Genomic DNA, 18627 nt, shown 5'->3' with positions numbered 1-18627 from the left:
CAATTACTGAAAGTGTAGGAAGACTCAACAATTACTTTTATGGATGTTTTTAAAATTTAAAATTAATTTCTTCATTTTGATTTGTAATTTCTAAATTACAACTTAGTAATAAGGAAGGGTGGGATTGCTTTTTTCTTCTTCCTCAAACGTGTTTTTCTTAGATTTCAGTCTTTATATTGGGACCCTAATCATTCTAACATGTTTAAGAAATAGGTCAATATTTCTTACTGAGATTATAGGATAATCCCTGCTTAATAGAATTTGTGTTTTGCTTACTTTAAAGTATATATGGCTATCCTAAAAGCTCAAATATTTGTGTTTCTTCTTTTGAAAAATGGAGAAAGTTGTTTTTCAGCTTTAAAAACATTAAAAATGCACATAGAATTGACAAATTTTAAAAATAATGAATTTAAAAAATTTATGTAGCATAGTGGACAGGACTTAAGCTTTGTAGTGAGAAAGAGTTGGACTGAATTTCTGGTCCTGTCTCTTAAAAGAAGCCTTGTGACTTTGTCAAAGCCATATATCCAATTACAAACTTCGATCTCTTCTAAGAATGGGGATTCTATAATTTTGCATTCAAGATGAGATAGCATAGAACAATGATTACAATGTTTATATAATGAATGCTCAAAATGATATATAGTACTTGTTGCTATAGTCCTAAAAATATCACAGAATGTGGAAAATACTGAAATTTTTTTCTCCTCACAAGTTATGTTGGAAAATATATTAAAATGAGTATTGTTGACTTTTTAGAAATGGAATGCTGTTATAAGCTGGATATTATGGCAGGCACTAGGGAGTTGATGATAGACAAGGCAGAAATCTTGCTGCCATGAAGTCTAAGGGAAGACAAACACATAAACTATAACTATCAAAATGCGTGGTCAGTGCCATGGTTAACATTTTTGTGAGGGCTAGGACTACATCTGTGTGTTTGGTTTTTGTTTTTTTTTTGTTTTGTTTTTTTGTGAGTGTGTCCCTAGCATTTACTGTAGTAGCTGAAATATAGGAGGTATGAAGTAAATAAAAAGTGAATTAATCTAGCCTAGAATAATCAAGGAAGGATTAGTGCAGGATTTAACTTTCATTTTGTTAATCTGTATTAATTGAAAGCCAAACAATCAGTCTTCTAGAGCAGTGTTTTTGAACCTTTTTTGGGCAAAGGCACACTTGTTTCATGAAAAAAATCACGAGGCACACCACCATTAGAAAATGTTAAAAAATTTAACTCTGTGCCTATATTGACTATATATAAAGTAATTCTCTTGAATAGGAATCAAATAAACACAAAGGAAGTATTTTATAATTACTTTATTATGAAATATTAAGTAAACAAAATAGTGAAAAATTTTAAAATTCTTGTCTTGTCTGCACCTACAGCACACCAGGCAACATCTGCCGCAGAACAGCGGTTGAAAAACGCTGTTCTAGAGGCATTCAGAATAATAGACATAGAACATCTTCCCAAGAAACTCCCCATTTATTATCATTAGGATGGAAGTTGGAGGATTTCAGGGAAATAGTAATTCAAGAGAAGCAGCACACGTGCAATACACATATATACAAGACACAAACGTCACTCAGCAGAAGGAATGCCTTCATTTAGTCCTAGCACCAGTGACTTCCCTATGCCCCAGTTCTCATGTCTGTAAATTGATGTCTTAGTCTGATTAACTTGGAGACCACTTTCATCTCTGGCTTCTTGAGGATTCAGCCTATCTGCATTCTAGTTACTCAGAAAGATGCACAGTGACAAAGAGGGGCAATAGATGAGACAGTGACTTAACTCATCAACCCCCAGCTGTCTGGACCTCATACATTTGGTCCATTAAAAGTCATCATTCTGTGCTAGAGGGACAAATTTATCTGTACAAAATGGGAGTTTTTTCTTATCATTCCCATAATGAGTATTGGTGATATTGGTGAGGAGAATAATGACCAAATTCTCAAATGCAGGGGTTCAGTACAATGCACATTTTCAACTCCATATATGACACTTAAGTGTAGTTACACTTCCTCTGAGTCTACTATGGCTCATCAAAAATCCACTTTGATGCCCTAACTGGTTCGCCTCAGTGGATAGAACATCAGCCTGTAGACCAAAAAGTCCTGTGTTTGATTCTGGTCAAGGGCACATACCTTGGTTGTAGGCTCCTCCCGGGCCCAGGCCTGGTTGGAGCTCATGCAGGAAGCAACCAATCAATGTGCTTCTCTGACATTGATGTTTCTCACTGTCTTCCCCTTTCTCTTCTACTCTCCCTTAAAATCAATGGAAAAATGTCCTGGGGTGAGGATTAACAACAAAAAAATCTCACTTTGATAGACTTCTGTGGGAAGAAACAAAGATCTTTTGTAAAGTCTGCAATCCCATATTTCACATCTCCTAGTGGAGCCCTGAAAACATCAAGATAAATGACATTCGGTGCTATTACCTCCCTGATTCTGCCAGAAGACTAGGAATGATGGCAGGAAAGAGCACACACATTGACAATGATTAAATAAAGAACATCTTTTTCCACCTTAAAGTCTCTGTGGGGAGAGAATCAATTCAGATAATCTTTTAGAAGGTTAGAAAGTGTGGTTCCACTTGCCTGCAATCCACACTCACATGGAACAAACTCACACACACACTACCAGTGACCTCTTGCAGGCCAAAATACCCAATTCTATAACACAGGAGCAAAATATATGAGGCTCAACCCAATACTTGGGTTTTTTAGAGGTGCAATTCCTTTCTTGGAGTCTGCCATCATATTTTAGGGAAGAAAATGAGTCAGAGACATAGCTTTTAATGTACTTACTCAACTGGCAGAGCAAAACCTTTAAAGGCACATAATGAGTTTTCAAATCCACTACAATTATCTGTTATTCATTTACTCTCTTATTCCTTTACTTATTTTCTTATGTTCTGTGCTTAGGCCTGGAGAAGGACATACAGTTCCTATTCTCAAGAAGCTCATAGTTGAATGATGGAGACATTATTATTATCCCCATATTTACATATGGGACATAATTGAGGCCCAAGAGAGGCTTAACTATTTTTCTACAAATAATGGCAGGGGATCTGAACCTGGGTAGTTGAGCTGCAAATTATGTTCTGTCAACCACATACTCTAACACACCGGTAACAGGCAAGACAGGCCTGTGTGGAAATGTAACCATGTGATGAAGCACAGTTTAAGAGTGTGGATTCTCAAATTTTACTATCAGGGTTTAAAGGCTGTTTTTAACTTATTAACAGTGACCTCTGGCAAGACATTTCTCTGTTTATCTTTTGCACTATTTGGAGATAATAAGAGATTGTACATTATGAGCTACCATGAGACTAAAATGAAAAGAAAGTGCATACAGACTGATGAGTAGAGTATCTGACATGTAAAAATTATATAATAAATATTAGCTATTATTATTAATGATAGAATTAGTACAAGAGAGCTACCTGATGACATAAAGAAGAAGAGCTAGGGTTACTCGGTAAAAATAAATGAGGAACTGAATTGTCTTCCCTGACCAGGGAGCAACAATGGTGATTAACCTTCATGAAAGGAACCTGAGGGTCCCACTCACACAGCCTAGTGCAATGGTTGGCAAATCGCGGCTCGCAAGCTACATGCGGCTCTTTGGCCCCTTGAGTGTGGTTCTTGCACAAGATACCATGTGCGAGTGCACACGAACAGTACGATTGAAACTTCGTGAGTAGATGTCAGTTTTTGGCCTGGGCGAGTTTATTTTGAAGAAGTGGCGTTAGAACACTCAAGGAGCCAAAGAGCTGCATGTGGCTCCTGAGCCACGATTTGTCGACTACTGGCCTAGTGCATGGTATTCAGAGAAATAATTATAACCATAAAATGTGAAAACTAGGGGTGGGAAAGGGAGACTTCTATAGTTATCTGGTCAACCTACTCATATTTCACATAACAAGATGGGTCCAAAGAGGCTAAGTGGCCTAAAACTATAATCACTGTTTCATTTCTATTTCATTATACTTTGAAGCAGAATTTAAAATACCAACTACTCTGCCAATGATATTTTTAATATCTCGTTCCTCTTAAAAGGGTAGTATTTACAGAAAATACTAACTTTTGAATACTTGGAAGAAAAAAATAATAGCTGTACATGGAATCAATGCTTACTACAATTTTGTTGAAAAAGTGAATGGTTTATCTCTTAAGCTGGAAAGAATACATTGCTAATCTTTCTTGCAAATCTGCAAGTGACTCCCAATATTTAAAAAATACTCTCACATCTATCATTTAATTTTATCCTCACAGCATTTCAGGAATAATGAAATAAACACTATCATTTTAATTGAACAAATGAGAAAAAGTCCAAGAGATTAAGCAAGGTATTTACCCTTCACGTAACTAACATTTGAGAAAGCAAAGAATGGAGGCCAGGTCTACACAAACACTCGATTCTGCTTTACAAAATTAAATCCCTGCTTCTATTTTTCTACTCCCCTTAATTTTGTATTGTAATGTAACAGAAATATTGTCACATCTAACTTACAAGATTCCCTCAGGGTTACATGATGTACAAGAATATTTGAATTACAATTCTTCTAGACTGTTGAGTTAGAGGGAAATAATTTGACATGCTTAGTGTACAAATACATGCTTTCTAGACATAGTCTTTTAATCCAATTTAGGAGACCATTTTTGTTGTTGTATTTTTCCTTCCTTTTTTAAATTATTACAACATGATTTTGATTTGGCTGCCTTTTTCTTTCCTTTTTAAAATATTTTATGCCAAAACTTAGATTTTGTTTAATTTGGGAAGATGATTTTAAAAGACCTTAAATTCTCCTAATTTTTTTTTTTTTTAGTAAGGAAGTGGTTTATAAAATAAGTATAATAAATAATTGCTCTTCAGAACACCAAAATCATATTCTTTGAAGAATTTTCCCAAAATGGCACACTGTGAACAACAAAAGATGATAATGAAATATATGTAGAGACACATATCATCTTTCTGATATTATATGAAAGGTATGTCTTAGATGCATGTGCCAGGATAAGGATGTAAGACTATCAGTGACATCCTTGGTGCATCAATCTCATCCTCAGAGCCATTTTGTCATGTTATTAATTTGTTTTTTTCTCTTTCCTGGATAAAAGCCTTTCTCTTCAGGAACTAAGTTTCACATGGAGAAAGGACGTGTCTAACCTCCAGGTCTTTGTTGCTGATGGAAAACCTCAGAAATTAACTTTTTTTTTTTCAAGGTCAAATTGCTCAAAGTTACTGTCTGTTTCACCCTCTAGGAGAATATGTTGTGATGACTACTCATTTCCACCTGAAAAGAAAGATTGGCTATTTTGTTATTCAAACATACCTGCCATGTATAATGACCGTCATTCTGTCCCAAGTCTCCTTCTGGCTCAACAGAGAGTCTGTACCAGCAAGGACCGTCTTTGGTAAGTGCCAATCAAAACATGCATGTGAGGGTTTGGAGGGCAAGTTATTCCGGTGCTAGTACAAATAGAATGAAAAAAATAATTGTACGTTAAAATATGAAGTTAGTACAATATAAATTGCTTATTATTTAAAAATCATTGCCCTAAATAGCAAGCTGCTTCAGTGAAAGTAAATCGATGTGATTAATAAACATTTGAGCTGATGTTTTGGGAGACAAACTGGAATTATTCAGGCATAAAGTGTATCATACTAGATTAAAACATATACACACACACACACACACACACACACACAGAAACATTAATATTTAAAGCCTATTTTCAGGTTTCATAATCATATACTACTACTTCCTTACATATATAAAAGCAGGGGTTCCTTACATTGAGAGAAAGCATTGGACCATATCATATGACAGTACAGGAATACTTCATTTACCTATAAATGCACACTTCTAAAGAATTACAAATATGCATTTTTTTAATTAAAATGGTTAAAATGCCCTAAGTTCTTCAAGTTAAGGCAAGCTAATGGAAAATTGCTTAAAGGGTAATAAGCTTCTAGTAATAGGAAAAGTCATTCCCTAATTTATTATTTAAGAAATTTGTACGCCATAAAAAGTGTGATACTATCTTAATTATAATTTTTGGATTGATAGAAACAAAAGAGTCCATAACCATAAACTTCTTGATTCTTTTCTTCACTAAGCGATTTTTATTTGAAGTCTACTATGAGCTAGACACAGAATACAGCAGTGACCTTAACATAAATCACTCCCCTCATTAAGGTTATAACTTGGAGCTTAATATTATATTTGAATAACAACACAATCATACACATTATTTACTGAGTGTTTTTATTGCAGGCTCTGTCCTATGGGGGAAAAAAAAACCCTACACTATCTTACTTAATACTAAAAAGAAAAACCCTGTGTTAGAAATAAAAAAGCTAAAAAACAGGAGATTTTTATCCTTGTGTTAGAAATAAGAAAGCTAAGGAACAGGAGATTATGTAACATGCTCAAGGTCAGAAGCTACGAGGTGAAGTAGTGTGGATGAACACCCAAAACTTTATATCCACAGTCTGTGCCCTTAATGACATCCTGCACCCCCACCAGTGGGCTACCCTGTTCCAATGATAAGACATGGAATGGGTTGTTGGGGGCACCCTCATTTGTTTGTAAATAACAACCATATATTCATTGGTGAAAGGTGTGGTTACCAAGGTTCATTCCAGAAATATCAGCTAGGCACAATGCTATATTTAAGACCCTTCACTATAAAAGCCTTAAGAAGCTTAAAATCTAAATTGGGGATCATCCATGTGCAAAAGATCCTTACGCCATCTTCCAATATTATGCAAGGTATGAGAAAATCAGTTATCGAAAAAAAAAAAAAAAGCAAGGCTCTGCTCCAAGTGCCCAGAAAAATTATTTATTTCTGAATGTCGCAAGGTCCTTCTAGGTTGGAAACCACCAAATCTTTGCTCTGACAATACCCTAAGAACACAACTAAATCAAGATCCAGAAAGAACCAGCTACCGAGCAAAGATCACTCCAAACATCCCTTATCACCATGTGTCAGTATTAACCAGCTGTGACTCTGCTTGTTAGAAATAAAGACACTCTCTTTTGTGTGCATATGTAATTTGAGCCCCCTAACCCCCCAAGAATTTTTTAAATTAGAACACATAAGATATTTACATTATATTTTATGAGAATGAATCCAGCACTACAGTGAAAAATGTTTTTAATGTCATTTTCCCCACTTAACCACAACATATCTGATCCTTCCAGTTTGGAAACTTTCTAAAACATTTTGTACTGTTTTATTAATCAAAACTTTGCTTTTTAAAAAATACATATCCATTTATTTTAAAAATCTTGTTTTTAATACTTTCAATAATCAGACAACTCATGTCTTTTTGATAAACATAACTATCTATGCATAACCTTAAGCTGTGGCAAATATTTATGTCTATCAAGTTTCTAAAATTTCAAGCTCAATAAAATCACAAATATAATTTTCTAAGATCCAGACTCTTAATATTTATTTAGTACAGATGTTTTTAGTCTTTTTCTGTCTTAACTCAGCATATTTCACTGAGCTGTGTAAGATGCCTGAAAGGGTCATAGGTTGCAATTTATAATAGCTTACTAAAATGCAAACCAGACTTCAACAAAGCTGAAGCCTGTTTTATGTCTTAAAATATCATATTTTTTACTTTCCATGCTCACATTTGAAGCCAATGTGGTCATGGAATTTTGCTGCCAGACAGATTCAAGTTTTAGTTTTAATCTGTTTTTCTAAGCTTCAGTTGCCAATAAAATGTGAATATAATTAATGTCAAATTATACTGTTTAAAAGATTAAGTAAAAAAGAAAATATGTAAATTATCAGGCTTAGTACTTGTAACTTAAGAGATGCTCAACACACTTTTATTCTTTTCCTCTCCCCTATAACAGGAATTATAAGAACACACACACACACACACACACACACACACACACACACACACCTCTTTATGCTATTCTTCACTGCTTTTAATTTATGCATGCATTTGATTTAAGAACACCTACTCCTGAATTCCTTATGCTGCTTACATAAACCAAAATTCACAAAATTAAAGAAATGAATTCACTATAGCAGGAATTTACCCAAAAGGACTGTATTTGTCAATAATAATAAGTAATTAATCTTGCCCTAAGTAAATATCAGGCTAAGTGCTAAACACTCCACTACTGTACTGTATTTAATAGTCACAACACTCCTCTGAGTTAGATTTATTGACATGAGTTTACAAAGAAATAATTATTTTTAAAGAATGAAGCAGAAGCTCTGAATTGTGAGGCAATTTTCCCAAGGTCACTCAGCAATTACAGAACTGAGATTTAAAACTGGGTTGCTCTGTTTCCTAGATACTGGTATTTAGTTACCTTGCTCTTTGCTCAAGTTAATATTGACATGTACATTTGAGAGCTGTTTTCTAGCCACTATTCTTTAAGCTATTTGTTGGTTAGATAATATAGACAAGGCCACAGAACTTTCTGTAATGCTGTTAAAATTCAAAGTAATAACCATGATCCATAAAAGTCTCAGTATTCCTTCTTAATCCTATCATTTTCTAAAATAGTTGCCAAGATAATCTACCTTGAAATTCATGGAAAACTAGGAAATACTGGGTGGTTTAAAGTAGTTAATAAAAATTAGTGCCCCCCCCCCCCCCGCCCCATCTCTGTATTCCTACCAATTCTCTGAAAAGTCATCAAATGGGGGAAGTATAGATATTAATTGTAGACCCAGTGGAAGATAGCATCTTCTAAGGCAATAATTTATTTACATCTTTAAAATGCTTGTACATAGTACTACATTTTATCTTCAAACAATTGTGTGAATGACTGTGTAGAAATGTTCCTCTCTTAGAACCTCAACAATGATATAGACAGTCAAGAGAATGTTTCAATCAGGCCACTAAAATATGAAAACTGAGGTCCCTGGAAGTTAACTCACTTGCTCAGGTTATGGAGCTAATAAGTGGTCAGGTTGAGAGTAGTCACTGGAACAGGTCACGATTTTTCCATATTAGGCTGCCTGAGTCATCCTTACTGGATTATGGTGAATTTTTAAATACTTCCCAAATGGTTTATAAGGAAACTTGCAACAGTCTAACTGTAAGATGTATGACATTTAGTAGGTTGATAATATTGTATTAATTTGTTATGTGAACATTAATGGGTACCATTATGTACATACCAACTTATATATATTAACTAAAAACAACAGACTTAAAGACGGCATTGGGGCAGCAGTAACAGAAAAGGAAAGATTGTGAAGATTTAAATCTCAAAATGTGTTTAAATTTTGGCTTTGCTCCTTCTGAAATGTATAACCTCAGGCAAGTTACATGCAACTTATTTCAGGAATTTCTTCAAAAGAAGGGCTACTTCAAAATCAGCAATAAATAAATAAATAAATAAATAAATAAATAAGTATGAAAGCAGAAGAGTTAATAATGTAACAAAGTATTATCTAAATATAATTTAGTTATCTATCACTTATCAATAATCAATACACTATTATCTTCTTGGTTTATAATATTTAGGGTACACGGGGACAATACCAAACAGAGCTTAGGATTCAGAGCGAGATAGCGATCTATGCCTTCTATTTCAAAGAGTTGGAGAAAGTCAGGGAATATTATTTCCTTTTCTAACCAGGATACCACGTTCAAGATGCCCATTTTAAAAAGTTCACTATTTTATTAACAGCTCAACAACGAAGTAGTTTATACCTAGAAGAGATCCCCTTCAAATTGCCATTCCATCAACTGCAAATTACACTGGGATTAAATGAAAACTCATCTATTCCAGACCAGAATAAAAAAATGTATACTACTCTGGGATATGGTGGTTCTCCCTCTGCACAAGTAGCATGACATCCAGTGATGCCATTGTGTAGTAGCAATTGACAAATTCACTTAATTTCCTTCTTTACAGGAGTAACAACTGTGCTCACCATGACAACTTTGAGCATCAGTGCCAGGAATTCGCTCCCGAAGGTGGCTTATGCAACTGCTATGGATTGGTTTATCGCAGTGTGCTATGCCTTTGTGTTCTCTGCTCTGATTGAGTTCGCCACCGTAAACTATTTCACCAAGAGAGGTTATGCGTGGGATGGCAAAAGCGTGGTTCCAGAAAAGGTAAATGCATTAATAGTCCTTGTGGTATAGCACTAATATGTCTTTTTAAACATATTAGATGGCATGTTTGGACTTGACGAAATGGATGAAGAATGCAGAGATTGGTTAATAAGGATCATAATCCTTATGTCATTAATGATTAAGTGGTGTGATAATTTCATTTTTGTTAAATAAAGGTTGAGTAGATAGATGTGCAGAGTAGATGCAGAATGTAAAAGAGACAAAAATTAATATTTCTACTCAAATATACTTTTCTTTGGCTTCAATTGATCTGAGAGAGTTTTAACATTAGGAGCAAATAAACTGGCACACAGCATTATAATTTTTATAACTTGAAAATCATGGGTTTTTGGTTACTTTTTAAACCTTATCCCTCTGGTTATAAACATCATTACTATAATGCCTCAATTTAACTGTGTTTGCAAAATGCATTATCTTCAATTATAAGTGAAATAAAAAGCAGGAAACATTTTCTCTTTCCAAAATAGAGGCTTGCTTTAAGGGTCATAACACAGAAATCACAGAAAACTATCTAGGATGGAACTGGAGAGCATTATGCTAAGTGAAATAAGCCAGTTAGAGAAAGATAAATATCACATGATCTCACTCATTTATGGAACATAATGAACAACATAAACTGATGAACAAAAAGAGATTCAGATACAGAGAAGCATCGATCAGAACATCAAACATCTGAAGGGAAGAGAGGAAGGTGGGGGGAAGGGTGAGAGATCAACCAAAGGATTTATATGCATGCATATAAGCCTAACCAATGGGCACAGACAACAGAAGGGTGAAGGCATGAGTAGGGAGGTGGAGGGGGGCAATTGGGCTATAAGGACACACAAGTAATACCTTAATCAATAAAGAAAAATTAAAAAAAAATAAATGGTGTTAAGAAAAAAAAAAAGATATCACTCAGCCCTAGCTAGTTTGGCTCAGTGGACAGAGCATTGGCCTGTAGACCAAAAGACTCCAGGTTCAATTCTGATCAAGGGCATGTACTTTGGTTGCAGGCTCTTCCCTGGCCCAGGCCCTGGTGGGGACTCATGCAGAAGGCAACCAATTGATATGTTTCTCTCACATCAATGTTTCTCTCTGTCTTTCCCTCTCTCTCCTACCCTGTTTCCCCGAAAATAAGACAGTATCTTATGTTAATTTTTTCTCCCAAAGTTGCACTAGGTCTTATTTTCAGGGGATGTCTTATCTTTCCATGTACTAGGTCTTATTTTCGGAGGATGTCTTATTTTCGGGGAAACACGGTACTTTCCCTAAAAAACAATGGAAAAATACGCTGGGGTGAGGACTAACTATAACAAAAACAAAAAAACACACACACACAGAGAGAATATCATTCAGAAACTATTTTAGAGTATATTTGAAAACATTTGGAGAGGCTATTTCTACTTCTGAAGTTTGAAGGAAAAAATATATCAAAATGCAAGTGAGTCTTGGGATGGTAGAAAGAAGGGCAAAGTCAAAGACAGAGGTTAGAAGATCTCTAGAAGTAATCAAGGAGGATTCACTCTTTAGTAGTTTTCCCTGAATTCCACTCCATTGAATGCTATCTTCTTGTGATGGTCCCTGAAAATACAGCTCTATGGTAAAATACAAATAAAGAAAATCTGCTGTGAGGTAAAATTCTTTTAGATTTACCCCTCAGCAACAGATGAGTCAATTCAACACCCCAATGAGCTACATAGTAAAAGCAAAAGGGTTCTTTACAGGGTGCACTATCATAGCCGAAGTGTTCCAGAAGCTGGCCCTGAAAATCTAGCCTGCCTTGAAACATTCTTGCCCAGTATAAATATTCTTTGATTTGCAAACAAAGAACTTTGTTGAGTAGAGAGAAGAGACAAGATACAGGGACTGCATATACCAGCTGGAGAGAGAGCCAAGAAGGTGGAGACAAAGTTATTGTCAAATATATGCCTTAGTCATCCATGGCTCCTTCGTCCTAGACCAGAAGGGCAGCCTGAAGGAGATAGAGCCAACCCAGGAGGCAGGTTAACACAAAACACTGAGACTTGCAAGACCCAGCCCAGAGACAAAGCTGTGAAAATTTTCTAAATGTACATTTTAGGATTACTGACATATTCTACTGAAATTATTCAGAATGAGTAATATGCAAACATGGGTTACATACAGTGAAACTGGTGTGCAAACATTGGGAAAAGTTGCTTTTGTAGATTACTACTTTCTTTGCAAGTTGTGAGAGGCCAACACCTTTCTGATTCTGGCTCCTATGTGTAAGCTATTAGTGACTAGTGGTTAGATGAATGGAAATTTTTATGGACACCATGGAATTTTGGTTGAGGCATTGGTGAGCTCATAGTTCTGATTGTTATTTATCCCATTCTGATCCCTACTTTAGTCTTTCAGGTGCTATATCTCAAATATTTTAATATCTATCAATCTTTAGTCCATACTAGTCAATATATATGTATGCATTGCAATGCATCCATATATAATAACTTCTATATTTACATCAATCATCCTCTTAGACAATATTTTCTATAAATTATGTATGCTTCTATAAAAACTTTCCTACAGGTTTTGACAGTTTGATTTGTTTATTCTAATCTAGGTCTCATCTTGACATTCAGAAATGAAGAATATATTTTTTTTTCCTGGCACTAGGTTAATGTTTCTAAGAAAGTTAAATTTTCAACCACTTAACAAGATTCAATTTAAAATTCAAAAGAACTTTCCCACAGGGTTATCACATTATCCAGTGAGCATATAGCAGCCTGCTTAAAATTCATCCTTCTGTGGTTAATTGCTGAAAGAAATGCCAAGAACATGGGGGAGCTCAATATTTTCAGAAATTAGTATTTCCTGATGAACTAAACAGTTACCTCTAAATATTCTATTCAACATGATGTTGCAAAAAAAAAGCACTCAATTTGAGAATTTTTAGTAGTGGAGTCATAATAAATTGACATGGGAAGAAATTAAATCTCCATGAACATTTTCTTTAGAAGATTGTTTATTTCAGTTTACCTAATAGGATGTCTGTCACTCAGCATGTTTTGGTTAGACTGGCACCCTTGGCCTATCTTCAATACCAGAGTACATTATACATGTTATCTAAAGGCATAACAAGCTGTTTAATGTATCTACAATATTACAACTCCAATTTTGAAAGAAATGAACTCAACATAAGGTCAGTTTGGCTCTTTAATGGTGTTGAAATAAATCATAATCTCTTTCTGACCTGTAGTCATTTGGACCACATTCAGAATCACTTTAACTTAATTATGGAAATTTCTGTTCTTCCTCATAAAGCTTAACCAACTCTGCCTTCACAGAAAAATGATTGTATACTTAGAGAAAATGACCTTATTTTAATAAAGTAATACTGGAAAAAACAATAATATATTTGTTTTTAAGTCTCAAAATAGCTTAAGGATTTGGAGAGGAAAAAGAAAGTAGCAGGCAGGGCACATAGCTGGGAAATAAATAAATTTACCTGGTAAAATTCCTGACTGTTGTGTCTAGTGAGAAGTATCAGGTCTTCTGGAAATAATAATTTATCCTGATTTAATAATTTAAGAATACAAATCATTCAGAGAGTACTGCATCTGGTAGTTCAAGTTTAGATGCTCATCGATGGCTAAGTTTTTGGAAAGTCAATAATCAGGTTCAAATTGTGAGGAATCCTAATAAAAATATGAGATTGTGTCCAAGACCCTGCACTTTAAAAAATGTTACTAGTAATTTACTGTACACAAAAGAATGAGAAACTCTTCTAGACTATTGCTGTCCAGCAGATATATAAGTTCATGGCAAACATTAGCCAAGTATGTACTTTGAAATTTTCTAGCAGCTTTATTTTTTAAGTACAAGCCAGTGGAATTAAGTTTAATAATATAGTCCATATATAAAAAGACTAGAGACCCAATGCATGAAGATTCATTCAAGAATGGGCCTTCCTTCACCTGGCTGTGACACTTTTCCACCTTCTCACACTGCCCAGAGGCCCGGAGCTGCTGGGGCTGTGCAGAACACCTGCATTGTTGCCATGGCCTCAGCCACTGGGAATGTGGGTATGCAAATTAACCCACCGTCTTTGTTGGGTTATTTTGCATACTGAATCCTGATTGGCTGGTGGGCATTGTGAAGGTACTGTCAATTTGCATCTTTCTATTTTATTAGTGTAAATATTATCTTTACAACATGGAAACCATATAAAACATTATTAAGGAGATAGATTTCATTCTTTTTTTCACACTAGGTCTTCAAAATACTATGTGTATTTTAAACATACAGTATGTGTCTAGTCAGACTGGCTACATTTTATTGCTCAGTGGCTATTGACAATTGTATTGGGCTACACAGGTATAAACTCATTATTTTTGGCAATGTCTACATGACAGAAACCCTAAGAAATGCTGCAGTTCTCAATTGTTGCATAGATGGCATTGATGAGCAGCTAACATGAACAAGAATTGAATTCTGGATATTCTGAATAATTCTGCTTTATCATTTTCCTACCTGAAACCTGGGGAGAAGGAGCAACTACTACTAACTGGCTCAGCAACTTATTGCTGAAAAACAAACCACTGGGTAATGGCAATGTATAGATCTTAAAATAACAACCAAGAGTACAGTCAGGGATAATCCCATTAGTCTAACCTGGGCTCACTCACTTGGTTGCAGTTAACTGCAGGCTCCACGAGGGTGAGAAGACCCACAGGGGCCTCTCTCACATGTCTGGGGCCTGATGCTGGCTGGGCCTCTCACGTGATCTCAGCCACTCAGCAGTCTGGTCCAGCCTTCTTCATGCGGCAGTGGCATGTTTGTAGAAGTTGATAGCTGAGATTGCAAGGTCTCTTGCCATTAGGCTCCTACATTGCAACAGCATCACTCTGTCCAAAGTCACAAGTGGGGAAACCGAGCGCAGCTCTTGATAGGAAAGTGGGGGAAATATTGTGTCAGCATTTTTCCAGCTTTATTAATATATAATTGACACATGTCATTGGGGAAGTTTAAGGTGCACAGTGTGATTGCTTTGATACATATTCATACTGTGAATTGATTACCCCTGCAGCATTAGCTAGCATCTTCACCTGTTGCATAATTACCGTTTCTTTCCGTAGTAAAGCATTTAACATATATTCTCTTAGCAGCATTCAAATATATGATATAGTATTATAAGCTATTATATTAAAGAGTATAGCTTATAATGCTATATCTTATATTTATAATACTATATCATGCTGCACATTATATCTCCCAAATTGTTAATCTTATGACTGGATATGGGTGTCTGCAATTTTAATGTACTCCAATAATACAGTCATAAATTACATTTCTTAGGTTTCAAATAAAGCACAGATTTAGGTTCCAAAGTGAAGGTCACTTTTACTCAGCAACTTATAAACGTGCTTATCTCACGGTTTACTGACCAAAATGTTTTTTACTCTTCCTTTGATAGCCAAAGAAAGTGAAGGATCCTCTTATGAAGAAAAACAACACTTATGCTCCAACAGCAACCAGCTACACTCCTAACATGGCCAGAGGTGACCCTGGCTTAGCCACCATCTCTAAAAGTGCGACCATTGAACCGAAAGAGGTCAAGCCAGAAGTCAAACCTCCAGAACCCAAGAAAACCTTTAACAGCGTCAGCAAAATTGACCGCCTGTCAAGAATAGCCTTCCCGCTCCTATTTGGAATCTTCAACTTGGTTTACTGGGCTACCTATTTAAACAGAGAGCCTCAGCTCAAAGCCCCCACCCCGCATAAGTAGGTCCTTTCATTCATATTCTGCTGTTCAGTCCTCTGCAATAGAAGTTGCTTTCTGTTCTCAACGCAGTAATTCCCATCTGCTTTATTGCCTCTGTCTTAAAGAATTTGAGGGTTCCTTTATTTCCATAATTCCTACAAGAACTGACCCCTGTCCAGCAGAGCAGAGCAGAGAATTCAGCTAAGAGACAGGATTCTGAGAGAGAGAGAGAACGGGAGAGCAAACACAATCACAATGGAAGGAGACAGAACGAAAGAGAGAGGGAAGAAGGAGGAGGGGGGCATAGTTCCCAAGATAGGAGGTAAAGTAGAAGAAAAATAAAACAACTCTTAACTCTAGATAATTTGTAGATATATATTTCCAAATATTCTAAACAAAGAAGAAGATACTATATATGTCAAAAATATTTTTATGTGAAGGTGTTTAAAAGAAAAAAAATTATGTGTTTAATGGAGAAAATTTTCAAAGAATCTATATCTTTATTGCACAAACTATGGTGTGCTTACATTTTTGTGTTGCTTTTCAAACTGATGGATAACTTCAATATTTTTGTTTCCAAAGCTAAGGACCCCCATTCATTCTCCTGCTATAAATGCCTAACATGCTATTTTGTTGCTAAGTGATATTTCAAAATTCAGAGAGAAGTCCCTCCTTGTAGAGCACATCTCGTCCAAGGAGAGAAATGCTCTACGCAGGCGATTTTCACTATCATCTGTGCTTTCATCACTGGATTGATGAAGAATCATTTTAACAAAAACATAGATACTCAACAGCAGCCAAATATTTTGAAAATTAAATAAAATATTAAAAAATATTCCCTTTCTCATCATGCCTATTTAGAGATAGCACATGGGTCTCATGAATCACTTCATTCCCATTATGAAGATGTTTTAGAGGGGCAAAAATATTTTGCAAGCTCTAGAATTGTTGAATGTATTTTATATACAGTACATTAAAAGCTTTAGATTAAAATTTATGACTAGCAAACAAAAATAGAATATATAAATTATCTATGTAAATATACAGCATGAGATTGTACATTTTTTTACTTTTTTTTTTTAAGGTTGTGTTCTTAAAATAGTGTGTAAGACTCACCGCTCTTAGCTGTTAGAATGTTAAGTGCTATGGAAATACTTTTAGAGCCTGCATTCCAGATCAGAACAGCTTGCAGGAATCAGGTGGAACTTCAAATATATGGGCATAATGTTTATTTACGTAGAGAAAGCTTATAATTGCAAACTGCTGTCTGGCGTACAGTAGTAAATCAGTTGCTCTCTGCTCCAGTCCTGCCACAGTTCCCTAAATTAGGCTCTTAGAATATAGAAATGAAATGGAAAAGCATTAGTGAGAGCGAGAAAATCAACTGTATATTACTGCTGTCTTCGCTGATATCAACTATTTCGATGTGCCATATGTAGCACCAACTATAAAAATTCATGAAAGAATGTACAGGAAATAGCTTTTATTGAGTAGTGTTATTACATTTTGTTTATACCGTAGCAATATATTTGTAGGTATACTATGTAAGGGCTTTAATGACAGGAGGTCCCTTAATACTCCCTATGAAAGGTCTAGGCGGTTTCATGACTTCCCAGATGTTTTAGAGATGAATATTTATGCAGAAGGTATTTTTGAAGTCTCCTTTTTTTGTCTGCTAGGGTTTCATTTGTATTTAAAATTAGCATCCAGAATCCATGGGTCATGGTCTGAGCAACGCATTTAGGATACCACAACGTAAGCCTGTCAGACTAGTTGCCAAATGAGATAGTCGGGATCCACACCTAGGTTTGGAGCTATGTCTTTCTCAAAAAGCTGCTATCCAATGATGTAGGAAAATGCACTCTGTTTTCCTAAACAAACTCTGGTTTTCTTTTTAAATGTGCTTTACTGTTTGATTTGGTCCTGCCGAAATTCCATGAGCTAGGCCAATCAAGGCTGAAGCAAGGGTGTTCATCCTCTGGTATTGTGTGTAGATATCATGTATAGAAAATAAAGTAAACTATGGCTCTAACTTCTATGTTACTGTTTATCTTGTTACTTTTCTGTGTCAATCTGATGTGTTAGTTAAAATGTATTTTATCTTCCAGACTCATCATGACTAACGTTTGGTCTGTATTTTGCTCATTAGATGTGAATATTTCTTATTAGTCAGCTTCCTGCTATGCAATGATGGCATTTCTCTCATTTCTTAGTTTGTTAGTATATGTGGATAATATTCTATTGTATTAACTGATTACATAATTTATGGAAGACAAATGATTCTATGTAGCTTTTCTACAGTGCTTTGCTAAACCATGTAATACTAGTTAAGTCTTCCTTGAATATAAAGTTACGCTGTTACAGGACAGTTCCTGTTTATTACCAGGAATATTTTTAAAGATGACACTGAATGTTTATTGCACATTAGTGCAGTGAAGTGGCAATAAAACCTAAGATGAATTGAGGTTGTTTATCGCAGATGCATGTATTGCTTTACAGCGTTTAGCAAAAGCTCTTAATTTTATGTCATACTGTATTCTATTATAATAATAAAGCTAACATTATTAAATAACAAGATGGAATTCATGATTATCTTTTAATATTATTAATAGGACATGCTGTTTCTCTATTTTAAAACATTTTCAGGTAGGAGTACCTAAAAGTGTTAATTATTAGGAATCTAGGATATAGAGAAGGCTCTTGAATATGTATCAGTAGTATAATCGCAAAGTATCATTTAAAAAATATATATTTTAATGATGCCATAGAGGAAAGGAGAGGGG

The 18627-nt window shown here is 35.2% G+C and overlaps 1 protein-coding gene across 1 annotated transcript in view; it reads left to right on the top strand.

The window, feature by feature from the left end:
- The window catches only part of GABRA1 (gamma-aminobutyric acid type A receptor subunit alpha1), a 48040-nt gene extending 29621 nt beyond the window's left edge, over positions 1-18419 (top strand). The window contains exons 7-9 of the mRNA XM_036424429.2: positions 5268-5420; positions 9914-10116; positions 15557-18419. Of these exons, the coding sequence (XP_036280322.1) occupies positions 5268-5420; positions 9914-10116; positions 15557-15868 (668 nt within the window). The 3' untranslated portion in view covers positions 15869-18419. The remainder of the gene's footprint in view (positions 1-5267; positions 5421-9913; positions 10117-15556) is intronic.
- Positions 18420-18627: the final 208 nt, after the last annotated feature.

This window comes from Pipistrellus kuhlii, unplaced genomic scaffold (assembly GCF_014108245.1).
Source record: "Pipistrellus kuhlii isolate mPipKuh1 unplaced genomic scaffold, mPipKuh1.p scaffold_m20_p_8, whole genome shotgun sequence".
In the NCBI taxonomy this organism is placed as follows: domain Eukaryota; kingdom Metazoa; phylum Chordata; class Mammalia; order Chiroptera; family Vespertilionidae; genus Pipistrellus; species Pipistrellus kuhlii.
This window is presented reverse-complemented; position numbering and strand designations above follow the sequence as displayed.